Source organism: Leuciscus leuciscus (assembly GCF_965113295.1).
Source record: "Leuciscus leuciscus genome assembly, chromosome: 23".
Lineage (NCBI taxonomy): Eukaryota > Metazoa > Chordata > Actinopteri > Cypriniformes > Leuciscidae > Leuciscus > Leuciscus leuciscus.
This window is the reverse complement of record NC_138747.1, coordinates 15,556,019-15,569,498: the sequence shown is the minus strand read 5'-3', so window position 1 is coordinate 15,569,498 and position 13,480 is coordinate 15,556,019. Positions and strand designations below refer to the sequence as shown.

General features: G+C 36.7%; 1 protein-coding gene across 5 annotated transcripts; it reads right to left on the bottom strand.

The window, feature by feature from the left end:
• Positions 1 to 551: 551 nt before the first annotated feature.
• pfkfb2b (6-phosphofructo-2-kinase/fructose-2,6-biphosphatase 2b) lies at positions 552 to 13,405 on the bottom strand. Of its 5 annotated transcripts, XM_082155266.1 has the most exons (17): positions 13,025 to 13,405; positions 12,487 to 12,654; positions 10,012 to 10,137; positions 8,568 to 8,664; positions 8,097 to 8,163; positions 7,831 to 7,905; positions 7,673 to 7,729; positions 7,425 to 7,549; positions 6,628 to 6,835; positions 6,400 to 6,549; positions 6,209 to 6,313; positions 5,968 to 6,097; positions 5,614 to 5,676; positions 5,479 to 5,543; positions 3,654 to 3,848; positions 2,591 to 2,613; positions 552 to 2,120 (listed from the first exon to the last, which is right to left on the bottom strand). In XM_082155266.1, coding segments are annotated over exons 1-17 (1,725 nt in total). In that variant the 5' UTR covers positions 13,026 to 13,405; the 3' UTR covers positions 552 to 2,050. The 5 variants fall into 5 exon arrangements, 4 of the variants coding, with proteins under 4 accessions (XP_082011392.1, XP_082011389.1, XP_082011390.1 ...); XM_082155263.1 differs by lacking the exon at positions 2,591 to 2,613 and having other exon boundaries at positions 13,025 to 13,402; XM_082155264.1 differs by lacking the exon at positions 3,654 to 3,848 and having other exon boundaries at positions 13,025 to 13,402.
• Between the last annotated feature and the right edge of the window lie 75 nt (positions 13,406 to 13,480).

Genomic DNA, 13,480 nt, shown 5'->3' with positions numbered 1-13,480 from the left:
CTTATGAAGCACCTGCACTTTTCAGCTCTCACTGATGCATGAAATGAAACTGACACATTCATTTTAAAGAGAGACTAAGGATTTTTTTTTTTGCACCACATTCAAAAGACAATACGTTTAGCATATAAACAGACAGATAAGAGGAAGAGTGTGTTGCATTCAGAAAAGGTGGCATTGTAATCATTGCACTTTTAGATATCAGAGATTAGATATTTCTTCCTTTACCTGCAGTGACTCAGAAGTTAATACTTCTCTTGTGGTTCTCCTCTATCTCCATCAGGGTTATGTAACACCAAGAGGTCAGTGTGTGTGTGTGTGTGTGTGTGTGTGTGTGTGTGGCGCCCTGGTCAGGGATTTGACTTGAAGCAGAATTCATTTTCTTCACAATATAGTACAGTTTCTAGTAGCCTAGTCTATCTCATTGCTTAAATATAATGTAACACATCCTTATCCGTTTTTCATCAAGAGACCTCATAATTAAAGTGTTTTGGCTCCATCTGGTGGCTATAATGCAACACGCACGCACACAAAATAAGACTTGCACAACAATAGAAGTCTGACATAACAGGAGCTGTTTAATTGTGTGTATTTGAGAAAAGCATTGTTACATTCTAAGGTCTGGATATAATATATTGTTCTGTATATTGAGTGGCCATTGTAACAGCATGTATCATTTATAATAGTTGAGTCACATTGTGTTCAATATGTACCGTGCCATGCAGTCATTAAGGGTAATGCATGCTTGGATACCTTAACTTCACCTTGATTTTTGCTAGTTTTATGCAGCAGCGTTGAACAAACATAACGGACATAAACAAGTGCTGATGGTGTAAATCTTCTGGACACTGATCATGGGTAGTTGACGTGAAGTTGAAAAGTTGACGTGAAGTTGTGACATGCTATGCTCCATTCTAACTATTTTGAACACAATTCTGCAGCATTTTGCTAATGTATTTGTAATTATTGTGCATGGATGCAGCATTTATAACCTTATTTCAGACCACATGGGATTACTTTAGTCACACCTTCATTTCAGATGATGTAGTCAGGCAAAACATTTATTAAACATGTAAAATAAAAATGGAAAGTAGTAGTGAACAGTACCATGACATTTTTTGCCTCAACATTAAACCACCAAAAGTCTATAGGGATTTTATGCATCAATCAACTATTTTATCCAGTGTCATTGGTTGTTGACATGCTGTTGAGAATAGTTCAGCTCCTCACACGGAAATATAAAACGAATTGTCAAGCTAGTGATTCCAGTTTTAACAAACGCATAACCAGAGAAAACATTCCTATCTTAAAGAGCACATATTACATTCAAAACCTTAATAAAAACAACTATAGTTGCTAGCATCATCATCGGTGACCTTACCTATAAAATATACCCATTTTACATACAGAATCCTACAAATCCCTGTCATTTTGACATAATGCGCCACACAAATACATTTCTATAAAAATATCACACAAGTAGCTAACTTTGTACAATATCCCATAAATATCATTCTTATTAAGAAAATGTACAAGACTAAAGAATATTTCATTGTACTCTCAGTTAGTGCATTCCTTGAAGCCACAAAACAAACCTTTCCTCAATCTGTCTTCCATTAATTCCCTGAATAAGGCTTGTTTTCTTTCTGATGACTGACTATGGTATATATGAATGTGTTGTAATAGTTATGATTGTGAAAATGCTTTATTGCAAACAACATTGTGTTGCAACACAGACTCTGTCTGGAGGTCAGCATCAGTTGCACAACCCACGTTGTGTTCAAGTTCTATCAGAGAACATTCAAGAGGATCATAGACAGGATTCTTCTTTTTTCAATCTTCAATAAGGCATCATCACTTAAAATAAATATTCTTTGTTGGGTCATAAATATATATATTCATATCATTCATATACATTCCATCATTCAGTAGGGGATGTGTCATGCAGGGGGTTGATGGGAAATGTAGTCCTAACACTTATAAAGCAAGCAGGAGGTTGGGAATCTAAAAGCAAAGTTTCAGTGTCATGCAGGATTTTGGAAATTCTCCCATCTCATTCAGAAGCGGAAACAGTCATTAGCTTCGTCTGGGCAGTCAAAGTTGATTCCTTCACACAAGGAGTCCTTCAAAAAAAAAAAAAAAAGGAAAAAAAAAAAAAGTGAGAGAGATAGAGATAAAAGTTAAACTTAAATATAAGGAGTATCAGTATCGTTAAGTATCAAATTCTATAATATAAATCAAAAATACTGTCACTGTCTTGAGAAAATATATAGGCCCCTTAAGATTTCAATTTAAAAGACAATTCAAACTACTTTTTAAAAAATAAATAAATAAAAGAAATGTGCTTGCATTGTATTACTAGTATTTCACTTGGTGTAATAACTTATTTAAGCATTTGAAAAGGTAAACAGAATTCTCTACAAAGTCATGTCACTAACACTGGACAACCTGATATAACAAACACATATAAAAACATGATTGTGATCGAATCTTCCAACATAAATGCAGGTTATAAGAAAGCTGGCAGAAAAGACAACCAAGAATCAACATAAATGTTTGTGACATCACGCATGTATCGATTAAATTTACTTACAGATGACTGCCAACCACACGAGACTGTGAGAACAGAGAGAAGGATGAAGGATGAAGGGGGAAGAGGAGAGACAAATATGGAGAAGACAACTGAAGCGCAAGGACAAATTTGCATGTTCAGAGTAAAACATGATTCCTGAGGCACAACATCAGTTTGAAGAGACCGTTCACCCAAAAATGAAAATTAGGTCATCATTTACTCACCCTCGTGTCATTCCAAACCCATAAGACTTTTGTTTTTCTGCATGAAATAAAACATGTTGCTCTGCTCGCTTCCATGCAATGAAAGCTAATGAGTAAGAATCCTATCTTTTTATTAAGCACGTTCATTTCACACGCAAATAGAACTTGAGAAGTTGAGAATTCAGATAGGAAGTTTCTGTAATACAGCCTCTTTTTTGCAATTGAATATGCAGTACTGTATGATTTAAAAATGACTTTTTACTCAAGTCATTTTTGGTCACCATTCACTTTCATTGTGTGGAAAAGAGCAGCTAAAATTCTCATTTTTATGTTCCACGGAAAAGAAAAATCTTTTATGACAAAGGATGAGTAAATGATGACACATTTTTCATTTTTGGGAAAACTATTCCAGTAAGCACTTTAAATATAAGGACCCCCTTGAAAATGAGATGGTACATCTCAAGGGGCTATCCAAAATAAAAGAATAAATATATTGGCAACAACTGACTGATTTTTTTAGGGAGAAATAATAATCCAGAAAAAGAAAAAAATATTTTGTTGTTGCTATAAAGATATGTAGGATAATGCCAATTAGAACTGTTAGCTGGTAAGTTATGGATATTGTATGGCCTGTACCCATACAGCAAAACAAAAAAAGAAGCTCAAGCAGAACAAGGAGTTAAGAACATGCTCTTACATAAAAAACAAGGAACAAAATAGAGGAGACTGCCAAACTGCATGCATGCATTTAGCACAATCAGTACTGGGTGTGACATTCACAGGTGATTCAGAACACCAGGGTGAGGGTGGGTTCATGTCAGGACATCACTGGGTCAACCGAGTCCATTTAATATCCCAGGGCTTCATATTCTGACACTAACTTGGCTTTGCTGAAGCAGCAGCGCCCCGTCTGGTGTGTCAGGGAAGTGCAGGGCGGTGGGGGAGGGGGTGAGGGGCAGCCAGGACCGGTTGCCAGCGCTGTAGAGACGGGGCCGCTTAACCTGGTCATGACTGGAAAGTGGGGTGTAACTATTCCGCCTTAGCAGCAGAGGGGCAGAGTCTCGTCTGACTTTCCCCTGGTTTGAGATGGGAGAGACTGGCTGGGTTAAAAAGAGAGACCGCCTACACCAGGGGTGTCCAATCCTGCTCCTGGAGGGCCACTGTCCTGAAGAGCTCAGCTCCAACCCCAATTAAACACACCCGAGTCTTACTAGGCAGACTAGAAACTTCCAGGCAGGTGTGCTGAGGCAAGTTGGAGCTAAACTCTGCGGGACAGCGTCCCTCCAGGCCCGAGTGTGGACATCGCTGGCCTACACATATAGCTCATCTTTAAAAACCTTTATCACACATCTCAATAGCGAACAAGACACATCAGTCTTCAGTCTCCACAGCTCCAAGTATTCCCAAAGATAATCCACATTAATCAATAAATACAGACTAAAAAGAATGATAAATTACTTCAGGTTAATATTCTAAAACATCAAACGTGTCCACAGCGATGAAGAATACATCACTAAAGCACAATGTCGTTCAATGGAGCGTTCGACACATGGATAAGCATAACTCACAACACAAACGCAGAGTTACATTACAACCACAGGCTGCTGAGACATCATAACTGTGATGTACACACAAAACTCTAGGCTGTATCACAACTGTACAAATATTCTTGTAAATCAACAACATATACAGGGGAAGGCTGAACCTCACTCTGACGAGGTGAATAAGCACGAGAGGAAGAAGATTTTTAATCAAACCATTTGACTGACAGTTTGATTAAACAACAGAGAACATAGCTTAAAGAGTGTTATGGGTTAACAAGTTACCATAGACAACAATTTTGACCCATCATTCAGTTAGAAATAACAAAAAATACAGTGTTTTTACAGTGACGCACTTTGAATCATTGTCCTTTAAGTATTAATATTTTGAATCAACTTTTTTAATATATATTTTCAGTTTTCAATCTGATTTTTGCCATGTGCTTTTGTCATTTTAATAGTTTATAGATAATATTTATAATTCAATAATGTTACATTTTTTTAGCATCTTATTTCAGTTAATTGCAGAGGCAACATTTAACATTTTCATTCATCATTTAAGTTTAAATTCATATGATATTTAATTTTATTTCAGATTTTTTTTTTTTTTAATTAATGAAAACAATTTTAACATTTTTTACACTGCTTAGAGTAGAAGTCTATGAGGAAAGGCATAAATGGTTTAAAAACACACGTGTTGTTAAAGAACTTGTAGCAGTTTTTCTACAAACATATTATTTGAGCTGTAAAGTTGGAGTAGAGGTGGGACTATTGCTCCAGGAGGATGAATTAGTGTTTGAAATGAGTCAAAATTATTTCCTGTGGTAATTGACAGCACATCACAGATGCTGTAGATAGAGATTAAGTTATATTGAACCCAGAAAAATGCTTTAACCAAGGTTCTCTAAGAAAAACAAGCATCAAAGACAGCAAACATGCAGTGATGAAATTGTAATTCACAATCAATAGAAAGCCTATAAGATATCAAAAGCTGTACCATAAGAAACATAGCATGTTTGTTTTGAAGTTTCAAAAACATTACTGAAGAAAAATTCTAATCTGAGAGATAAATGTGGCACCAATTATTTTAAAATGAATATTTAACAACCTCCATTAATATTTCATACTGAAAGAGAGAACACCACAGAGACAGATGTGGACTCACCAGTGGTCGGTCCCGATGTGTATTCACTGCCTCCACATTCAGATAAAACATTTCCACTTTGCAACCTAAAACATCATCCAAATTCGTTTGTGAACAGAATTTCCATGTGTATGTTTGTAAAACTGTCCAACCCACCATAGGCAACAGGAGTGAGCTTCATGACAGTGTGAAGGGGACATTTCAAATAGGGGAGATCATCTGAGACAAAATATAAAAATAGGTTTCAGTTAATGTACATTTCTGTGATGCTGTTGTTGCATATTATGATATATATGGTCTTGAATAAATATATATATCTAATGGTCTTACTGAAATGATATGGTCTTGTTGAAATTGTGGTTTAAAGTGAGATAAAAAATATAACTAGTATGTGTTATTATATATATATATATATATATATATATATACTGTAAAGCCAGGGACACTTGCAAAGACTAGGCAGTTTTTTGAGTGTTTTAGCATTCTTTTCAAAATACAAATGCATCTTGCCTGCACTCTTGTCCAAGAAATAAGCTAGTAGGCAGCGCATAACCGCCTGATGGCAGACAACTAGTACATTGCCTTGTCTCTCAAGCTCCATAATCACAGGTTCAAGTCGCTGAACCAGGTCCATATATGACTACAAGAAAAGAGAGCATTTTGATACACTCTGAAATACTTTTGAAATATGTCTCAGAGAGACATACTCTGAAGAACTTTAACAAAGTGAGAAGTTCATGACATGCTGTACCTCTCCTCCTGGATATCTGTAGTGGTATTTGTCCTGATCCCTTAAAGCAAACTCTTCTGGGAATGTGTTCTGAATCATTTCATAGGTCATCTCCTCACATACACCCTGTTTCAGAGCAAAAATTGCTGATGAATGAACATACAATACATCTAAACTGCATGTAATCTCCACTGAGACCTGGGCATACTAACGGCATCTATCTCATTGAGGATTTTCCACTGCTCATAAGGAACTCCCAGCTCCTCAGCTGTCTGGATGGTTCTCCTTAACTGGCTGGTCCAAACCTTCAAGTCAGAGAGCTTAATATGCTCCTTAATGAACCCACGCAGGGCACTCGCAAACTACACGCAAAGGAGAGAGAAAGTTAAGCATCTTCTGATGAATAACTACTATAAAGGCAGCAATGAATGAGTTCAGACCTGTCTTCCCCGGGAGGAGAGTTCAGCGTCTCCTCCGATGCGGCCCTGGACGTTGTGCTCGCTTTCTCCGTGCCTGCAGAGGTAGATGGAGTGGGAGTGTACGTGGATGTTCATGAGGTAGTAGACAATCTTGCTCTGGATGTAGTCCTGAACACGGTTTACCAGGAACCGACGGCCCACGTTCATCACCTTGATGAAGGACAGGTCTCTGGAGGAAAAAAAAGTAAATTTTAAGATCGTCTTTTCCTGATCATAACGTTCAAAGTGCCCCTGTTATGCTTTTTTGGATATTACCTTCCATTTAGTGTGTAATACAGCTGTTTGTGAATGTAAAAGGTCTGCAAAGTTTCAAACATCAAAGTGTTATTGTTTCCCAAATGAAAGAACCGATTCTGAACTGCCTGAAATGAGTTGTCAGTAACTCCAGTCTTACTTCCTGCACAAACCTATGTAGGTTTATAATAAATTTACATACTGCCAGCCTATGGTCTTCATTGGCTGCCCACAAACAACATCTACTTGACCTAGAGGAGACCTGGATGAGTTTGGTTTGTGTTGTCGACATGTCGAGAAGACGCTGTTTTCTGCTATGCGAAAGGAAATCCACTTTGCATGCACTTCCAAAGGATGAGGACTCGTATTGAAACGGTAAAGACCTCCAAAAACAAAATTAGGAACCTTTAAAATAGCGAAATTGTGGCAATTTGAAGGAAAAATAGATAGAAGATTTATTCCAAAGAAAATGTATGTACATTCAGATATGCCAAAATAATGTTTGATTTTCGAATCATTCTTACTTCTCATATTCATCAGGATCTAGTTGTTGGTAAGTGACTTTATAACATTCGATGCGTTTCAGGAAATCATCCATGACCCTCTCTCTGTGTCTTTCTGGATAATCTGGACTTGAAACCTTGACTTCCTGAAGATACAAAAGGCACATAAGAGACAACTGTTGAGAAGATAATGAACAATAATACTGCTATGTTGCTGTACTCATTATACCATCAGTTTAATGAAATGCAAACCAAACCAAACAACATACCAGGATGTTTGCAGCAATAACCTCTGGATCATCACATACTGACTCAACAAAAAACACCTGCAAACGTAAACACACAGAAATAGCAAAATGATCATCACAATATCACATATCACAAAGATAACTTATCTTATGAACGTTTAAATTGTGCATTTGGCTACCTTGAATGCATTTTCCTGTACAAAATTTAATATAAGATCCCGCCTCTCCCGGGTTGTGTTTGTGGCATCAAATACCTAAAACAAAAAAACAAACAAAAAACTAAACAAAAAGAATGATGACCATGTAACATGATTATCTATGTATTAATCAAACATATATATATTTAAAAAAATCTGAATCTTATTAATATTCTTCAAATGAATAACACTCCACACTAAATTATAGTAAACAATTGATGTGAACACAGAAAAAGGTAAAACCTTACAGCTATTTGTCCACCTTCCTCATTAAAGTAGGTCTTGACATCTTGCAGGGCCACCAAAGCACATTGTCTATTTGGGATGCAAATATAGTCATACATTTTTTTTTTTTTATTCAACAGTTCTCAGGAAAAACACAAACCGCCCTGTCAGAAATGCACTGATGTAACCTTCAGGAAATGTCTTAATCCTTCTGCCATCATATTGGTCAAACAGGCTTACTTTAGTCACATTAGTTTCTTGGTTTACTAAAAAAAGATATATTATTATTACATATACACTATTAACACTGTAAAAAATATTGTGAACTTTTCTACACAGGACATTGTATGAAAGTAAACTTCTCTTTTCATGTTCCACAGAAGAAAAAAAGTCTAACAGGTTTGGAACAACATGAGGGTGAGTAAACAATGACACAACTTTCATTTGTGGGGGGAACTCTTTCATTAAATCACACACAAAAGATATAATCCTACTTCCGTATCTTCATGGCTTCCTCATTGTCATGTCTGAAGAAATCATATGACTTGTATGCTTTAACTGCTTCCCTCCGGTACACACCAAGGTTAAACACTGCACAATAAACCAATAAACAAGGAATGATGGTTAATTCTACATTGTCACATTCATGACTCTTGTCTTTGCACAACTGTAATGCATCATGGTGATATCACTCTGTATGTAAAGATGTAAAGTAAGTTACAAGTGACACTTAAAACACTTGTATTGTGAGTCATGATGGACTCAAGAGAGATTGAGTTGAAAGAAGCCATATTATGCCCTTTTTACCATGTCTTGGTTTTGTTTTTGGGGTCTACTAGAATAGGTCTTCATGATTGAATGTTCAAAAAACACATTGTTATTTATATATATTACATTGTTACAGCACCCCTCTTCCCAGTCTGTCATTAACACTGTTCATTTCCCGTCTCTATGAAGCCCTCCTATCAAAAAGCACAATGTGCTCTGATTGGTCGGCTGGACAAGTTTATTGTGATTGGTCAACCGCTTCGAGTGTGTTTCGGAAATGTCACGCCCCTTAACATAACCGCAAGTTTCAGCTTCTCGGGTGTAAGCACTAACACTTGGGCTGAATCCTAAATCGCATACTTCCCTACTATGTAGAAGGCGAAAAAACAGTATGTGACAAAAGTAGTATGTCCGAATTCACAGTACTCATAAAAGAGTAGGCAAAAAGTACTTGGATAACCTACTTCTTCCGACGAGATTCTGAAGTGTGCATACGATGGACCCCATGAGGCCACGGGAGAGAATTTGTGAATGGCAATGAAGCGACGTAACTGAAGCTGGTAGGTCACATGATAATGACAACATGGCGAATGTAGTATGTCCAGATTACATTCATACTACACCAGACATACTATATAAAACATACGTTTTAGCGGTCGTGGAGTAATTCAAAATAAGTACCAAGAGATTATGTGATTTCGGACGCAGCCCTGGACATGGCGAAAACACACTATTAAAGCAACTCAACCAGGCCTTGCCCTTTTTTGCGTATGCCTTGGATGGGAACTATTTAAATGAGGGATAAATTGTGATGTGTACATTTCCAGAAGGAACCTCAAGACTACAATCGAGGCGTTTCAGGGAGGTCAGAATCACTGCTTACTGATCTGAGAATAACTCCCTTTGCAGTGACTTTGTAACTTTGCAGACCTTATTCACGCTCAAAACAGCAACGTTACACACTAAAGAAAGTTTAAAATGGAAAAAAAAGCATAATAGGTCCTCTTTAAATGTGTTGGTTGCCAATGCAAGTTCAAATTTAACCTCTTAATAGACTATTGATAGAAATGATCAGCTGAGAGCTAAATGGAGCATTTAAAATAGGAGACATGATATTTATAGTGTGTCATTTGACATGTTGCAACTGTCTAAATTCAGCTGCCCACTCACCCTTTGTGGGAACTCCTATCCAATTGAGGTAGCGTGTGAGCTTCTTCGACATGTATGTTTTGCCTCTGGCAGGGAGCCCGATCATGACAATTAATGTGGGGGAGTTTGTCATGTAAGACGCCCATGCTATGGTCAGACAAAAAAACAGACAGACAGTGTCAACAGCACATCATGGACTGGAGGAAGTTATGGTCTCCAGAACTATCAATTATAATCTGCCAAATATAAAATACTAAAATTTCACATACCAACACCAACTGCATCTGCACCAAAAATTACATAAAATCAAACAACACAATTACTTTATGCCTGATGCATGTCAGAATGTATGAGTTTATGTTTGCACGTTTGTGGTTTATGGTACTTTCCACTACTTCAATACAAAATAGGACCTGAATCTCTGAGACTTTTGACACCTTGTATCAAGGTCGTAATTTGTTTCTTATGATCGCCAAGGATATTTTTTATTATTAAATATACAGTAAAAACAATAATATCGTAAAATAATATTACAATTTGAAACAGCTGTTTTCTATTTTAATAAGTTATTTAAAATGTAACTTATTCCTGTGATGGCAAAGCTGAATTTTCAGCATCATTACTCCAGTCTTCAGTGTCACATGATCCTTCAGAAATCATTTTAATATGCTGATTTGCTGCTCAAGAAACATTTCTTATTATTACCAATGTTGAAAACAGTTGTGCTGCTTAATATTTTTGTGGAAACTGTGACAGATTACATTTTTCTGAATTATTTGGTGAACAGAAAGATCAATAAAACAGCAATTATTGGAAATAGAAATCTTTGACTTTACTGTCACATTTGATCAATTTGAATGTGTCATTTTTCTAAGAATATGGAGCATTACATTTCTTTCTAGACATTTGTTAAACAAACAGACATCTGCCCAGATCTTCTGCTAAGATCTAGGTATTTTTTTTTCTTTCTCAAAGGATAAACAAAGAATACCACATTCAAATTAAATCCCTGGATTTTTTGTTTAATAATGAACATATTAGGTATGAAGAAAACATTACCAGTGTTGGGTAAAGTTACTTTAAAAAGTATTGCTTTACAATATTGCATTACTCCCAAAAAAAAAAGAACTAATTCCGTTACTTAGTTACTTTTTATGAAAAGTAATGCATTACATTACTTTTAAGTTACTTTTTCTCACCTGGGCTGGGCTTGCTTGTTTGTTTTTTAATAACAACAAAATAAGTTATATTTTTGGCAAGATGTTAAAGGTGCATTGTGTAATATTTAGGAGGATCGGTTGACAGAAATGCAATATCATATACATAACTATGTTTTCAGTGGTGTATAAAGACCTTACTTAATGAACCGTTATGTTTTTATTACCTTAGAATGAGCCATTTCTATCTACATACTTACATTGAAATGTGCCGACATGTTTCTAAAGTAACCCTAAACGGACAACGCGTTTCGTTATACCATGTTGTTCTTCATGCAAAGAAGCTTTCTAAAGTCAGCGAATAAAAACACTGACACAATGATGAACAAGTAACAATAATATTTGCAATAACATATCGTTTTACTGAATAATAAAGTAAACAAAATGTCTTTATCTTTGTAGAAAAACCTCATTGCTGAACTGGCCACTCTCTGCTCTCTCAGACGATGACATCTTTTCCTGTCGGCCACCGTAACTTTTGTTGGTTAATAAAGTGAGATTAAATACATAAAGTATATTTGTGTAATTTAATATAGTTAATTATAAAAGTTTTGCATACAATTCTGAGATTGCATTTTACTGTTTTAATTCGTTTTGAGGAATACTGAATGTTTGTGCAAGTTCTACCAGTATGCATGTTAATTTAGTCTAGAACTAAAATAACCATCATGTTTACACAGCGCACACAACACCTCACTTTATTTCTCTCAACATGGGGACAGTAGAGCTGTCAGTCAATAAATGTGAATAAGTAACTTAGATATTTTTTTGTAAATTGAAGAAGTAATGAAGTACTTTACTAGTTACATGAAAAAGTAATCTGATTATGTAACTCAAGTTACTTGTAATGAGTTACCCCCAACAAAGAACATTACTACCTCATGTCAGCAATTTGATGACTGGGAAAAAAACCCTAAACAAATGTGCCTCTACCTTGATCTGCAATTTGAAACCAGCATAACAGAGAATGCATATCTAAATAAAGGGAAGCACATAAGGTATATTTCTAATCTAGACCGACAGTGAACTTCTGTTTTGCAGCCTCAATGACAGCTGCCACTATAAGAAGGACAACTGTGATATGATTCATGCTGTCGATCACATTTACTGGGCCAGGGACAAAACTGTTGAGTGGGAAACATTCTCATCAGCTGAAAAGTACCTTAAACCCAAATAAAACAGACCAGCCTAACCAGCTGACCACGTTAGGCTGGTTTAAACTGGGATTCAAAACAACATCTTGTGGAATGTGAAAGCATATTCACGTTGTGTAACTTACAGCATTTCTTCTCTTGGCCTCTGGGCTCTGATTTCTTGGCTTCAGCAGAACTGGTTGAACCAGCCTCCTGCTGCAGCCACGCAGACATACTGAATCTGACAGACTTAATCACTCGCTTGCTCTTCCTGCTGTAAAAACACAGTGCACCTGCAGAGAGAAGGGGGAACACTGCGAAATAAAGACATTATACGCAACCTACGTTAGTGAAAACGACGTTAAGGGTTTATTAAAATGAAAACTGAAAACATTCCCCCTATACAATTATGCTCTACTCAGGGACATGCATTTTTTTTACTCTCGCCACATCGTCATTTTCTCAGTCATCCGCAGCGCATTAACAACAAATGTCGCGCTACGTCACAACAGAGAAGAGGATGCTGAGGACACGTTACGTCATAAACGTAAACAGAGGGTTTGTCAACAATCAGTCACTGATGGTCTAATCCACACGTGTATTATATCGTAGAATCAAAATATTAAACAGACACATTTAAAGCACTATGACTATTAACGTGACACGTAAAACGTGTGACCTTACTGCGTCCTAATAAGTTAGTCACCCCTTCAACCTCGGGGGTCCGTATTTTATCCTGTATCCGCCGGTCCGACCGGCAGGTTCAATGTCTTTGCGCAGGCCGCAGGGTGTCTTTGCCTCCCAGCCGGTTTTGCACTTGATAACCTTCCATGGCAACCAGCGCTAAGCGCGTGAGTGAAGGTGTGTCTCTACGTCACCTTTTACTTACCGTAATACTTGCAAAATAATGACAGCACGTCCGTCTATCTATGTGGACTGAAGCTCAGTTGACTTTAAAGGGAAAGTTCACCCAAAAATGAAAATTGTCATCATTTCCTCACCCTCATTTTGTTCCAAACCTGTACGAGTTTCTTTCTTCTGTTGAACACAAAATATATTTTAAAGAACGTTTGTAACCAGACAGTTGACGACACCCATTGACTTCCGTAGTAGGAAAAAAAAATTACTATGGATGTCGAA